Source organism: Python bivittatus, unplaced genomic scaffold (genome assembly GCF_059951505.1).
Source record: "Python bivittatus isolate LINGU-HERP-01145 unplaced genomic scaffold, Pbiv_v1 ctg000160_np1212, whole genome shotgun sequence".
In the NCBI taxonomy this organism is placed as follows: Eukaryota; Metazoa; Chordata; class Lepidosauria; order Squamata; family Pythonidae; genus Python; species Python bivittatus.
The window spans coordinates 1,565,849-1,580,290 of NW_028277076.1; the positions used below are offsets into that span (position 1 = coordinate 1,565,849).

At 57.2% G+C, this 14,442-nt stretch overlaps 1 protein-coding gene across 2 annotated transcripts; it reads left to right on the top strand.

The window, feature by feature from the left end:
- Positions 1–1,031: 1,031 nt before the first annotated feature.
- On the top strand, positions 1,032–13,428 carry OLFML2A (olfactomedin like 2A). 2 transcript variants are annotated; one of them, XM_088146883.1, is made up of 8 exons: positions 1,032–1,247; positions 6,868–7,131; positions 7,550–7,657; positions 8,447–8,638; positions 9,028–9,292; positions 9,427–9,663; positions 9,840–10,034; positions 11,126–13,428. In XM_088146883.1, exons 1-8 carry the CDS (start codon positions 1,140–1,142, stop codon positions 11,725–11,727), a joined length of 1,971 nt encoding a protein of 656 aa, XP_088003009.1. In that variant the 5' UTR covers positions 1,032–1,139; the 3' UTR covers positions 11,728–13,428. The 2 variants fall into 2 exon arrangements, with proteins under 2 accessions (XP_088003009.1, XP_088003010.1); XM_088146884.1 differs by lacking the exon at positions 6,868–7,131.
- The last annotated feature ends 1,014 nt before the right edge of the window (positions 13,429–14,442 follow it).

Genomic DNA, 14,442 nt, shown 5'->3' on the forward strand with positions numbered 1-14,442 from the left:
AGTTGCACCCATCCGCTCTTCCTCCGCCCGGCACGTTTCCCTTTTGCACGGTTACCCACCCGCCGGCTCTCGGAGCGGGGAGGGCCGAAATCCAGGCCCTTTCGCAGGCTTCCTTAACTCACGGCCTGGCCCCGTCTCTCCTCCCGGACCCACCGCCCAGGGGCGAAGGGGACCCATCCCCTCCTCTCCCACACTCTGCAGCAGGACGCAGGGACGGAATGCCGTGGGATATCCTGCGCCAGCAGGTCCAGGCTGGTCCAGCAGGTCCAGGCTGGGCCCGGGAAAGGGCTGGTTTCTGGCAGAAAACACGTGTCTGCAAACCGGGCTGTGTTTGGAGTTACAGCGATCACTGGGAACGAAGGATCCTGTTTTTTGAAACCCAGTGATTTCAAAATAAGTAATGAGGCAAATAAACTGGGCGTGGGTGTTGTGTATAAGGAAAGCAACAGTGCAGAGTTTTCCAACCCGGTGGGCCACTTCTAGAAAGAGAGAGAGAGAAAAGAAGCTGAAGAAGTTGGTCCTCCGCCGGGGAGGGAAAATTGGACGGCGAAGACAGCTCCATCCTCTTTCCGTTCCCGGCCAGGGTCTTCCGGCAGCTGCTTTCCTAAAAGGATAAAGCCTGGGGATGGGAGAAAGGCTGCCCTGGGGGGTCTGGATTCATCCCGCTCGGAGACCTCCTGGAGGGAGTGGAGGTCGTTCACCAGCAGCAGGAAAGATAGGGAGGCGTCCGCTCAGGCCTCCCTTTACCCCGTCTGCAAAATGGGCAGAATAACTGGCCGCGGCCCGACGGCGCTGCCCAGCGCTTCTCGCGCGCGCTCCAGAGCAGGTGCAGAGGACTCCGCTCCTCCGCTTGGCCGCCTCCCCTCCAAAGAACGGCGCGGGGCCCTTTGCCCGTCCTCGGGGGCCGACTCAGCCAGAGACGGGTGCTGGAGAGGCGGAGGAGGCGGGTCGCGGCCCCTCCAGCTCAGCCCAGAGGCGGGGGCACCGGCCGGGAAGCCCCTCCTTCCCAGCCGGGCAGCCTCCCGCCCCCCGGGCCACCCTCGAGGGCGCCCAGAGCTTAGCAGACAGAGCCCGGCGCGCTCGCTTGGCGGAGGGTGCCCGCCCGGCGTTGCGCACCAGTCTGCCGCCCGTTGGCCGCCATGGAGCAGCGCCCGGGTGCCCGGAGAAGTCGGTGGCGCCTGGCCTGGCTCGCCGCTCTGCTGGTCCAGCTGCTCTTCTCCTCCGCCCCGGCGCAGGGGGCAGCGAAGGTAGGCGCCGCCGGGGGGAGACGGGACGGGGCGGACGGGCCGGGCACGCGGGGCGGACCGCTCTCTCCTGGTTGACAGCCGCTTCCCAGTCGAGGGCCACCCCGTACAGTGAGGCTCCGGGTGGCGAGCCCACACCGGGACCTTGGCGGTCGCCAGCCGAAGCCTCCAGTGACCCCGGGGCCGGAGGGGCGCGATGGCGCTTTGCGCACGCCCCTTGGGGAACCGGGGAGGCCTTTAACGGGGCGGGTAGGGGGGAGCCTCTGGGCTCACGCGCTCAGCGCCCCCCAAGCCCAGAGGTTCGCCTCGCTCGGCTTCGCGGGTGGTGCGGACCGAGAGAGCGGCGGTGGCTCCTATAAACCGGGATGAAGGCTTAGCGGAGGCCTGAACCCGCTCTTCCGGGCCGCGCGCCTCTTGGAGCCGGGGAGCGAGAAACGGACTGGTCCTCTAGTAACAAAATCGGAGCCGATGAACCCGAATCAGGCGCCGCCCCCTCTGGGGAGCCCGGGCCGCTGGTGGCCGACCTCTTAGCGAGAAGAAAGGCAGTTCAAGTTAAAAATCCCTTCTCCATTTAAGGCAGTTTGGGAAAAGTAATTCTTGCCAGAAAGGAAAGAGGCTTTTCCTTGCCTTTCTGCTTGGCCCTCTGTGAACCAACCTCTCCCCTTTCCGGAGGAGGGGGGCGAGGCATCGTTCACCAGGCGGGCTCCTGGAACTGGGAGATGGTGGGTGGCTGCCTCTGAGCGTGTGCAGAGGGCCCCTCCTTTACCAGATGTCTCCGTTTGGCTTGGGAGATCACGGAGGCAAATCTGTCCATCGCAGAGTCTTGGGACTGTGGTGGGTTTAAAAAATATGCGTAATACAAACATACATCAATGATAGGTCCCTGAGAGGGGAGGCGGGCAAATCCTGCAGCTGTTTTGGGATAGGCACCTCACACACACACACACACACACATATTTTCCATAAAAGAGCCTGAGTGACACCTCCGTAGGAGCACAGATGCTTTTATTGACCAGGCACTCCTTGGCCCTGGAAGTAGTATCCACTGGAAAGAGTTTTCCCCCATGTGCTGGGCTGCTGAGTCTCCTCCCCTGGTCAACCCAGGCTTGCAAAAGAGGAGGGGGAGCCCCCCCAGTGCCGGAAGCGCCCCTCTCCCCAGCGCCCCCCTCTCTCCCCCTTCTCAATCCAATAAGGCTGACTCACCCAATGACTTCCTAGGGACCAATTAATGCCGAACGTGATCGACCAGCTGCCCAAAGTGATCAAGCGCGAAATTCTGCCCCCCTCCCCCCTCCGACAGCCCTTAAATGCAGCCTTTATCCCTGTGCAAAGTGAAAATCTGCCCCCGCCCCCCGCAGCCGATGCAAGAGATAATGGCCCCCAATCGGGACTTCAGGATTTTGCTTCGAAAATGAGGAAGAAGCAGAGGCATTGGGTGCAGCTAAGGCCATCTTTGTTCTGCTTGCTCTCCTGCAAAAGTCCCCCCCCCCGCTGTTGCACAAATATTTCTGTTCCAAGCAGTGGTGCCCTTGTGGCTTTGGTGTGCACAGCCGTGAAGTGTGCCCAGGACCCAGGTCGCTAGCATTCCTCACCCTCCTGGCGTATTTCACATCACCACGGTGCAAACATGGTTTATGCAGCCAGTTGGAACCTCCTCTAAATCAAGAACGTCCCATATTGCCATTCAGGGCCTGGAGTTTTTTGCTTGGAGGGCAGAAAGGGGGCAAGCCAGGTGGAGCGGGGGAAGACCGCTCAGCCTAATTTCTGATCTGGGCCTGAAAGAGATCTTAGTCTACGCTCTGGCCAGAGGCAATTTCACGGCAAGACAGAGGCAGAGAAGAAGGATAGGGTGGGATGTCAAACGGTGCCAAATCCTACAGAACAGGTGGGTTTGCCTGGTTAGACTCTTGACCCAGAAGCATTACACAAAACCAGGGGGTCCCCAGGAGAAGAGGATGTGGACCTGTGCTGCTCTTCTGCGTGGCCTCTGCCTGGAGCTGCAGGATCCCGATTTGTTCTGGTGGATCTAATTTGGAGGAGGTGCTGAGCAAGGTGCAACGAATGGCCGACAAATGCCCTTTTCATTTCCCACAATGCCCTTAAGCTAGCGTTACTCCGTTGCATTCTGGGAATGGGGGACCTGAATGCAACTGCCCTGTTCTGCTGGAATACAGGACAGGAAGGGAGAAGCCAGGCCTCAGCAATGAAGCCCTGTTGGATAACTGCCTCCTTGGTTGCCCAAGGAGACCCGCTGCTAGCCCTGGCAGTTGTTGCCTCTATAATATTATATTGCCTGTATAATCATCAGCCAATATAATTTTTTTGCCTGGCTGCGTGCCCTTTCTCTGTCACTCCCAGGCCAATGTCCTCCAGCACAGAGATGGAAAGGCAGCGTCCTCCTGCCTCTGTCAGCTGTCGACTCAGGCTGTCCAGGAGCTCTCAGAAATGGCATTCCTGGGAAAGAATCATTAAATCATTTCTGAAGCGGCTTCCTCCATCAGAGAAATGTGGGAGAAGAACCCACGGCCCGAACGCTCTGGGCTGAACACTGGGCTAGAAACGTTGACCTCTCGGGTTCCTGCTTAGGGATTTTTAAAGCCTGTTTGTGCTCTCAAATTTGCAAAGGTTTGCCCCCCCCCCCCACCAGGGCATGGAAATACTGAAGTCCAATGAATAAGTTGCACCAAATGGTATCTTTGTCCTTTCTCTGGTGCAATGGCATTAACCACCTCCGACAGGGAGCTGCTGGCCACTGGGGAGGTGTCGAGCTCTGCAGAAAAAAGGAGAAACCCTAAAACCATCTGATAGGTAAAGGTGCTAGGCAGAGGAAAGAAACGGAGTAACCTTGCACTCCTTGCAGAGGACGTGGCGGGGGGGGGGCAGACCTCCTGAACAGGCAGCCTTCCACTTCTTGTTGTTCTCCCGCGAATGCTCACGGCTCTTTTCCTCCTCATGTGAATGCAACGTCCACCAGTCTGCAAGTGGGCCGTGGGGCAACCGTGAGGCAATCTTTAAAAGGAATTGCAAAAGTCAGCCGCCTCCAAAAATAAATCGTTCTGTACATTCATTTTGCATTTCTCACGCTTGTCCGGCCAGTTGGCAGCAGCAGCGGGGAATGCACCCAACCCAGCTCGTGGCCATTTTCTGAACCAAGCTTGTGGCTTCACGTTGACGCCCTTCTCCGGGCACCTGCTTGCTGTTTTAATTCCAAGAGGGTTTTGCTTCCGGTGCTGCGGATTCCAAACCCAGGCAGAGCGGCGTCTGATGAAGTGGCGATCCCAGCTGTGCACACGCCCCGGAGGGGGAAGAGTGGAGCTTCCTCAACCAGGGTTAATCGGCCTCCGCAGAGCAGCGCGAGCAGCTGGGTCCACTCAGAAAGCTATGCCAGGGCCTCGGGTGCCAAAGCCTGCTCTGAAATAAAGCTCTGCTCTGCTGAGAGTTCCCTGTCTCCAGATTCCTGGCAGAACCCATATGGTTCCTGTTTAAGGAAGCCGTTTACAAAACATTCCAGGGGTTTGGTTTTTGGAAGGAACGGCCGCACCGTGTGTGGTGCTCGGCTGTCATCGGCCTCCTGCCTGCACCCCATAGGTCTCCGGAGCAAAACAGCTCCCTTTGCTTTTTTGGGCCCCTTAATGAGATGCTCTTGGACTTCCCACGGGCTTCCCAGCCAGCATCAACCTGGTTATAGTGGGGAAAGGGGAAGGAGTGGAAGGACTGAATTCCACCCTTCTGTGAGGCTTACTAAAATAAACTGTTGGAGCAAAAATGCGTCTTCCTCTTCTAAGGCAACCTAGAGCATTATTGGCAGTAAGATGAGCAAGGCCCTGCTGTTAAAACTGCACCTGAGCTATGCTGTTTTTTCTCATCCCTCCCCTTCCCTTTCCCTTGTATGATGTTGCCACTCAGGCTGCAAGAGAAGGAAACGCTCTGAAGCTGCCTGCCCTGCAAATGGATGGGATGAGAATTGGTGCGGTGGGGTGGGGGATGTAATTCAAGAGGTCAGGGGATCTGAGTAAAGGGCTTTATGGGAAATAACCTATCAGGAGGCTGGAAAGATGGGGTGGAATTGGCCAGCGAGATTCTCCCCACCTTCCCCTGGCTTTCAGGGTTGGTGAGGGGATGAAAGAGGGCTGGTATCTGCACGAATCTCCTTGCACGAAGAGGGGAAAGGAAAGGAAAGGAAAGGAAAGGAAAGGAAAGGAAAGGAAAGGAAAGGAAAGGAAAGGAAAGGAAAGGAAAGGAAAGGAAAGGCAAGGCTCTTTGGGAGGGGGCTGGGAAGCCCTCCTCCCCGAATAAGGCTCCCCATTCTCTTCCCCTGGCCCATCAGCCCCGACCTCCAGCCCCCGCTGCCGCGGGCACAGCTGGAGGCGTTCCAGAGCCTTTCCCGACGCGCCACGGAGATTATCTTCATTTCAGGGCGCGCCTGCAAAGGCAGCCGAGAAGGGTGGGAAAACGCGACGCCACAGCCTCGTCCTCGGGCAGAGCGGGGCACGGGCAGCATGGCGTGAGCCTCTTTTCTTGGTGCGCCGGCAGAGGAAGCTGCGGGGCAAGAGCGTTGTGTGAGCGCGGCCGGGGAGCGCGAGAGAGCCGCCTCGCTCCCCGCGGTCAGACTTCTGCGCGCGCGGAGGGGGGCGTCTCTGGAAAAGGAAGTCAGCCTTGCTAGGAGGGGGGAGCCCCCCCGCCCCTCCGCCGCTTCCCTTCTCTTGGCGCCGACATCTGTGAGCACGCCGCCCTTTGATGCGGTGCCCGGACAGCTGCGCGGAGCTTCCAAGCCGGATGCAACCTTTTCCGACCTCTGGCTGTGCTGGACTACAACTCCCATCGTCTCTCAGCGAGGGTCTGGTAGCTGGAGCATCAGGCCGGAGAAAAGCAGAGGGCCAAACCTGGATGCTCCGAAGGAGAAGAGAAAAATATGATTTTCTTTCCTCCTTTCTGTCTTTCGGAGAGTGGTGCGGGCCCAGGCGCATGGCTCCAGCAGGCATCAACTGTGGGGTCTCTCAAAGAGGGCCACGGGTTCTAGGGTTCTAGCAGCGGTGCAAACCGCTGGTTCCTCTGGATTTTCCTTTTACCGCTAAGGGCCAAGTTTCCACCAGGTTGGTTTGTGCTACAGTGGGCCGCGTAGAACAGCTGGGGAGACAGTCCAGAAACATGTCTCCATCTTCTGAAGGGTTTAGGATCCCAACCGCCTCTGTGGGCTGGCTCTCTAGAAGTACCCACCGCTCGATTCTGGCCGGAGCCTGAGCTCGGCTGGCTCATCCCGGGCTGAATGCAGGGCAGCCCCCAACTCAGCTTTTCTTCCCCAGAAATTTTAGGTATCTCACCTTCTTCCCTCCCTCCATCGAGGGATGGTGGAGAAGCTGGCATGAGGACCCCCCCTCCAATGAGCAACCCAGTGAGTCAGATGGTGGCTGGAGTCACATATTTCCCCCAACCGCAATCTGCTTATAGCCGTGGTTTGTTGGATAAACCACAAGGGGTGGGTTGTGCTCTCGTCCATGCTTTGCTAACAATGCTGCGGTCTGGGGCGTTTTGGGCAGGGTTAGGGGGAACGACCGTAGATGCAAGCAGAGGGGGGCTGGATTCAAGCCTCACCCCACCCCTGCCTGCTTTCCACCCCCTGTAGCCCTTTGGGGACCCAGAGCAGGTGCGCATGACCTCCGAAGGGTCCGACTGCCGCTGCAAATGCATCTTGCGCCCGCTCAGCAAAGCCGCCTGCGTCCGTCTCCAGGAAGGGAGCAGGAGGGTGGAGGACTTTTACACCGTGGAGACGGTCAGCTCTGGGGCCGACTGTCGCTGCTCCTGCGCGGCCCCTCCAGCCTCGCTCAACCCCTGTGAGGACGAGTGGAAGATGGAGAAGCTGAAGAAACAGGCCCCTGAGCTGCACAAGGTGCGGGGCTGCGGCTTCAGCAGGGGGTGGGGGCTGCCCAGGTTGCAACGGCTGGCCCTGGAGAGGCACCCACAAGGTGCTTCGGTGCAAGGAGCCCAGCGTGCTGAAAGGAGCACCTGGTTGCACACAGGCTCTGCCCACTTCTGGCTTTGCCTCCCCAAGAACGCAGCTGGAAGAAAGGAAGAGACTGACGGCCTGCTCTGAGCAGCCCATGAGGGGTATCATTTCAGGGGGTGGGGTCAGAGGGTCTCCCCCCAGCCCCCTGGGACCTCTTCTCTAGATGTCTAGGGGCTGCTCTGAGCAGACTTCCGGGGACACTGGGAGGGAAAAACCACAGCTGCAAAGAGGGAAGTGCACATCTGGGGCTTTCTATGTTCCACTCAAACTCTGGATGTTCTTCTCCCCACGCCTTCTGCAGCTGCAGTCCGTCATTGACCTGCTGGAGGGGGCTCTGTACAGCATGGACTTGATGAAAGTCCATTCCTACATCAACAAGGTGGTGGCGCAGATGAACTCGCTGGAAGAGGTGACCTCAGACTTCTCCGCACGCTCCCATTTTTGTTTCTCCTCCTTTAGCTGCAACTGGGTTGATTTTGCCTGCAGGAGAGCAGGTGGGGAGGGCTGGGGCAGTGAGGAAAGATCTCCAGCCCCAGAGAAGATGTCACCCCGAGGAAAGTCAAGATCCATTTTCCGTCACGCTAAGGCAGATTCTGATCAAACTGTAGGGAAAAAAATAAGAGCTGGCCGCCTGCGGAACCTCAGACCTGGAAGCGTGCCGAGGTCACCTATGACGGATGCAGAAGCTGGACCGCCACGCTGGATCTGGGTTCCTGCCCCGGATGGCCTCTAGGACTCTCTGGGCTTCAGGCCAGAAGTCCGGAGGCCTCTCAGGGAAGGGGAAGGGGAGTCTTGCTGATAAATGGATTGGGGGTGACCTTACTTATTCGATTTGCCTTGTGTTAAGAGATGGGTTATGGGATGAGGAGTTTTACGTTTGCTAACCAAGAGGAGGTAAAGAGATTATGGACTTGGTTATACTTGTCATGATGAGGGTGGGAAGTCGTTTTCTTGGGGGGAAAGAAGTTTGGGGTTTTTTTTGCTTTCCTGCACTTTTTTCCTTTCTTTTAGCATGTACTATTTTTATCGCTCTTTTAAAAACGTTTAATACAATGATGTGAGAACAACAGGGGAAGGGGGAAAGACAGAAAGGAAGGTGGGCTAACATGGCTTGAAATAAATGCAGGAACGCACGTGACCGCCTTTGTCAATGCAGGGTGTTAACATCACTGCCCCCCCCGGTTCCTTCCACCCCCAGACAGTCAAAACCAACCTGAGCCGTGACAGCAGCGTGGTGAAGGAGAGCGTCATGCATTTGAGCGACCAGGTGAAACGCTACGAGAACTATTCGGACATCATGGTGGGCATCAAGAAAGAGCTCTCTAACCTGGGGTATCAGCTGCTGCAGAAAGATGCCGCCGCGGCCGCAGGTCCCGCACACAAGGCGCAGGTTGGTCCCCTGTCATCCTCGCTGGACTCCACCAGCCGCATCCCATTTAACGTCTGGGATCCATTCATCTGTAGCCATTTGTGTTCTCTGCTGCTGCCCTCCCAACTTCTTCCTTCCTGGTCATTCTGAAGTTTCTCGCTCCCCCTATGTCTGCCTTGAGTTTGCACTAGAGACTTTTTTCCTCTTCCCTCCCCTCCCCTTTATCCTTCTGTGCTATGTCTTTTAGCCTGCAAGCCCGAGTGAAAATGCTTTACAATAGCCTGGTTTGCAGACACAGATCCTAAGATGAGATGCCAAACTTGGATGTGCGTTACACTTCGACGATGCTCTTCCCCAGCGCTGAGCATTTCACAGCGTCCTCTGACTGTTTTTTTCTCTCCCCACCTTAGGACACAGCTGGAACATTAGACAAGGAGAGGGTCCAGAAGTATTCCAGCCCTCGGAAGAGCCTGGGGGACAAAGTGTCCCCAAGAATTCCCAAGGAGAAGCCCCCCAAGTCAGAAAAGCTGAGGAAGGAGAGTGCCAAGGGCCGGATGGGCCTGGCACAGGCTACTTCGAAACCCGGTTCCTCCGGGCAGCAAAATGTGATCCGGGGCCTCGTGTACTACAAAGCAGGCCATCGAGCGGAAGCAGAGGGGGCGGTGAGCAGCCGTGGTGAGTAGGAAGGCAAGGGTCAGGGAGCTGCCCCCGTGTCCCTGGAGTTTTGCACAACCGGTTGGTTCCTATGGCACAGCGGGGCTGGGAAGATCACCAGCCTGGGGCTTACTAAGGATGATCCTTTCCTGCAGAAAGCCCTGGAAAGGGAGCTGGATTCGTGCAGCCCAAACTGGAGATCCACGTAGACCAGGAGACCCTCCCAAGGGCAGGAGAAATTCCTCTGGTAGCTTCCCGTGCCAACACCACCTCCTTGCCCCCCACCACCAGCACCACCAGCAGTACCACCACCCTTCGAAGTCTGCCTGGCGTTACTCTGCTCCCCCAGAGACATGGCCAGATCACTGAGGCCCCTGCCCCTCCCGGCCACGGTACGTACGAATCCCGTTTCAACCGGGGATGCTCCTTCGGAGGAGCTGCAGCGACCCTGGGTAGACCCGGTAGTTTCTGTTTGGGTAGACCAGCTGGTCCTCCCCATGGAAGGGGGGCTGCAACGGGGGGGCCCGATCCCCCAAGGCGGCCCCAACTCCTCCCATCCTTTCCCCAGGACCCGCAGCACACGAGGCCGAGTGCGAAGGCACGTTGAAGGCGGTGGACCCCCCCGAGAAGCAGCACAGCTACGGCCGGAACGAGGGGGCGTGGATGAAGGACCCGGCGGCCAAGGACGACCGCATCTACGTGGCCAACTATTACTACGGGAACAGTCTGGTGGAGTTCCGCAACTTGGAGAACTTCAAGCAAGGTGAGGAAGGGGCTTGCCTTCTATAACGTCCACATTCGTAGCCGCCAAGCCCTCCTGTTCTTCGGCTTTTCGGATCCTTCTTCTCCTTCCTGGGTGATTGTCGCAGTTTTAAAGCAAGCCCAGTTTTCAGAACCTCAGGACCAGAACTCTTCGGTCTTGCTCTGTGCCTTTAACTCAGCTGGTTCTTCGCCAGCTCACTTGCCCGAAGAGTTTTCCACGCGTGGTTAAAACAACCCTGCAGCAAATTTAGGGAAGAGACTGCAGTTGTAGAGGGTGCTGAGAGCCTCTTCCTCGGCTGAAACCCGAGCATGGGCTGGCCTGGCCCTTTAAAATGCCCCTTTAGTTTAAATTAATTTTTTTAAAAAACCAACTTTGTAAATAGTCTGCTCTCGGCTCCCACTGGGATTTAAGTCACGCTGATCGCTCGACTTGCACAAACAATTATTTTGGTTGAGAATCAGATTCTCTAAACCGCCTGCAGCTCGACTGCTTTGGGGAGAAGCCACCCTTCCAAAAATGGTTCGGCACCAAGGGGGTGTCTAATGAACAAAGGAGTAATGCAGCAAGGGGGCCAGTCTTTGGAAGCTACTCACGGCTTTCTGCAAATCTCTCTGCACTGTGAATTCAATCAATTCACAGCCTTCCGCAGCTTCTCCCAGCCAGAGCAGTTCCCAGGTGCATCTCCTCAGCCCCCCAGCTGAAGCACCACTTGGGGTTCGCTAGCCTCTTCCCGAAGACTTCTCTAGAAATCAATCAATCAATCAATCAATCAATCAATCAATCAATCAATCAGATCATTTACAGTCATACACTGGCATAGCTCTAGAAAGGCTTTACAGTTATCATCTCACACGTGACCTGTAGATCCCACCCAATCTTCAACGGGGAGAAATGTTTCCCCTTACAAAACCCCCTTGCTCAGCTTGGACTGTTGGGAGTTGTCGTCCTCGTGGTTACGGACACCCTGAGCAGCACCCAGTTCCCAGGAGAGCGTCTACAAGGCCCTCTCTCCCGCTCGCAAAGTTGGCGGCGGTGGGGTGGGAGGCTCCCAAGGTTGCCTTTCTCACCACGAGCTCTTCCGTTTCTCCCAGGGCGCTGGAGCAACGTGTACAAACTCCCCTACAGCTGGATCGGGACCGGCCACGTGGTTTTCCAGGGAGCCTTTTACTACAACCGGGCCTTCACCCGGAACATCATCAAATACGACCTGCGTCAGCGCTTTGTGGCTGCCTGGTCCTTGCTGGATGACGTGGTCTACGAGGACACCACGCCGTGGAAGTGGCGGGGCCACTCCAACATCGACTTTGCCGTGGACGAGAGTGGACTGTGGGTGATCTACCCAGCGGCGGACTACAGCTATTCCCAGCAGGAGGTCATCGTGGTGAGCAAGCTGGACCCAGCAGACCTGTCCGCACAGAAGGACACCACCTGGAAGACGAGCCTGAGGCACAATTCTTACGGGAACTGCTTCATTATCTGTGGCATCCTGTATGCCGTGGATGAGTGCAACGCCAAGGAAGGGCAGGTGACGTACGCCTACGACACCCACACCGCCACCGAAGCCAGCCCCAAGATGGTCTTCCTCAATGAGTTTGCCTTCACGACACAGATCGACTATAACCCGAAGGAGAAGATCCTTTATGGCTGGGACAACGGTCACCAGGTCACCTACAAACTGCACTTTGTTGCCTGAGGATCAGGACCCTGAAAGCTGGGGCGGGCCCAGGAGGGCTTTGTCCGTGGCTCCAGGATGACCACAGCCGTGGGAGAGACCCAAATTAAGCGCGCGCGACCAAGCGGGTCGAACAGAGCGCCAACGTCTTGCGGACGGGCACGCTCTCGCTTAGCCAAGCAGCTTCCCTGTGGGAACTTCAGGGTGCCCAAAGCCATCAGCTGGCATGATCTGGGGGAGACGGGCAATGCATTTCCTGCAGCCTAAGGAACAGGCAGCATTTATACACTGCGTTAGTCTCCTGGACTTTAACCGCTGTTTGCTGAATACGCCCCAACGGGAAGGTTCAGACGTTGAGCTAAGCTAGTGTAGAGTTTGGTTTATTTTATTTGGAGAATATCCATGTTATTTGCAAATGCATAAAGGGTCCATGCGAAGGGGTGACGGAATTAGTGGCCAGTATTAAACCAGAGGGATTCTGACAGGGCGGTCCTGGGACAGGCCGAGGGCGGATTGATTCAGGGACCGACGTCAGACCCCTTGAAGCTTTGGCGTTTGTGGGAGAGGCAAGAAAGAGCTGCTTGCTCCAACCTACCGGGTCAACATTTTTCCCAAGGGAAAATCCTCCATTTGCATTCCCATCTTCGGGAGCAAATGTCCTGGATATTTCCCCCCCTTGCCATTTGCCCAGGCTCCAACCTCATCCTTCACGCTTCTGCTTTTGACCGTTCTGTGAAAATCCTCACGTCTGGATCCGTTTTACCGTCCAAGCTGACCAGAAATCCCAGCTGCTCCCCTCCCCTGTCCTGGGAATGTGCGCACACATCTTTTTCTGCTCTCCTGGCAAAGTTTTCGCCAGCTTCCTGGGCAAGGGCGTTTGACCGAAAGGCAGGCGTTCGATTGCCCGAAGTTGAAAATACACAGAATTTTTCTCCCCCCGCGGCAGGCTGTGGCCATCTCGGTGGGAGGGTCACCGTAGCATTTCCTGTCCCCTTTGGAGAGTGGAAGGGGGGAGCTTGCACGGCTCAGAAGGGCTGGGGGCTTTACGGGGCTTCTGTTTGCCTCCCCCCCCGCACCCGACACATAGGATCTGTCTGTTGCTGTGCTTGGAAGAAAGATGCCCCTTCTGCAGCCTTCTCTCCCAGGAAAAAGAAAATGCTGCGCGCTGGCACGGGGACAGTGTTTGGCCATCGAGCGTATGGGAATCTGGCACGTCTTGGGTTTCTGCAGAAAGATCTCTTCGAGCGAAAGATCTCTTCCAGAGCGGAAAAGAGGACAGAGAGCGCCGTTGACTTGGCATTAGCCAGCTAGAGAGATTCGGGCAGGTCCTGCTAGCAGCTTGGCCACACACAACTGGCCTTCTCACGGACGCATCTCACACAAAGCGAGCATTAATGCTTTTGGCTGTGTTGTCATTTTCTGCCCCCCTTTGCTCCCTTGGTCTTTGCAGTCTCACGCCTCTGCCCATGAGGACTAGAAACTTGGAAACATCCGTGGCGGAGGAGGGTCCTCCAGATTTCTTTGCAAGCCAAGCTTAAGTATTTCAGTCCTGAGGTTCCCAAAAGTCCTCCCCTCCCTGGCAGCCCCCCTCTTGCTAATGCCAGAGGAATTGGGGCGGGGCAGCCAGCTTCGGCATGGCGGTACTAATCTGTGGGTTTCTGTGCGTTTGAGAACGAATTTCATTAAATTAAAAAAACACACACAACAAACCTTTGTGTTTTTGTTCTGTGATGAACTGCTGAGATCTATCCCTTTTTTTCCACCCGCAAACCAGGAAGTGACATTTTAGCACTGAAAATGTGGGTAAGGGAGGACTTTGATAGCGGGGGCTGGGGAAAGCTGGCTCCAGGATTCTGGAAAAAAGTCTGGCGTGACCGTCTTATTAGGAATTGTGGGGAACGGCGGCGTGGTTTGCTTTCACTGGCGCTCAGGGTGTACTGCAAGCCCCATGAGGCCCAGCGAGCTCCCTCTGAGGACGACAGGACTGGAGTCCCACACTGCTGGGGAAGGAAGGCGACTTTGGGAGACTCAGGCTAACGCCAGGAGGGTGGCCGTGCCTTGCCCCAGGATCCCACGCGACCACCTGTCTCTCGGAGGGCTCTGCCCGCGCCGCTGACCGGACACCTCCACGCGCCAGTTGCTCCTTTGCAACCCCCGGGGTCTGCCCCCCCGGCTCCACCGGCTTTCCGAACTCAGTTTCCTGCCCGGGTGCAGCTTCTCCCCCCGCGAGTCTGGAGGGGGCAGGCCCCCCCTCCCGGCCGCGAGGGACCTCGGAAGAAAGAGCCGGAGTGTCTGGCTCCAGATGAAGTCATTCCTTCCGCGGAAGAGAAACGCGCTTTCGACCTCTGCCGTCACCCGCGACGAGGGGGGCACTGAGAGTCAGGCAACCTTTGGCCCGGCGGCACCACGTCCCACAGGAGCCCTTTGTTATCTCCGGCACAGATGGTGCCAGTGGGCGTGAGACGGGCCTTGGGAAGCGCGTTCCAGCGGGGCACAATCGGCCCTTCTCATGGCACCGCCAGGCCCGCACCCTTTGCCCCAGCAGCGTGCGTCTGCTGCTCTCTGAAGAATGCTCTCACGGGGGCACCTCCTTCGTGCCAGCCCCGTGCCCAGCGGCAGCAGAAAGGAGGGGGGACGGGCAAAGAGCGTCGCTCAAAGGCGTGTGGGATCCACTGTTTGCCCCCCTTACCTGGCCTCGGCACCCACATCGGGCTCGCCAGGAAAGCCGGAGGCATC

Bases quoted from the DNA above. Each gene is read 5' to 3' on its own strand.
- OLFML2A (XM_088146883.1), top strand. From the start codon at position 1,140: ATGGAGCAGCGCCCGGGTGCCCGGAGAAGTCGGTGGCGCCTGGCCTGG. The intron at 7,132-7,549 runs GTGCGGGGCTGC...CGCCTTCTGCAG, and splicing joins AGGCCCCTGAGCTGCACAAG to CTGCAGTCCGTCATTGACCT. The intron at 7,658-8,446 runs GTGACCTCAGAC...TTCCACCCCCAG, and splicing joins AGATGAACTCGCTGGAAGAG to ACAGTCAAAACCAACCTGAG.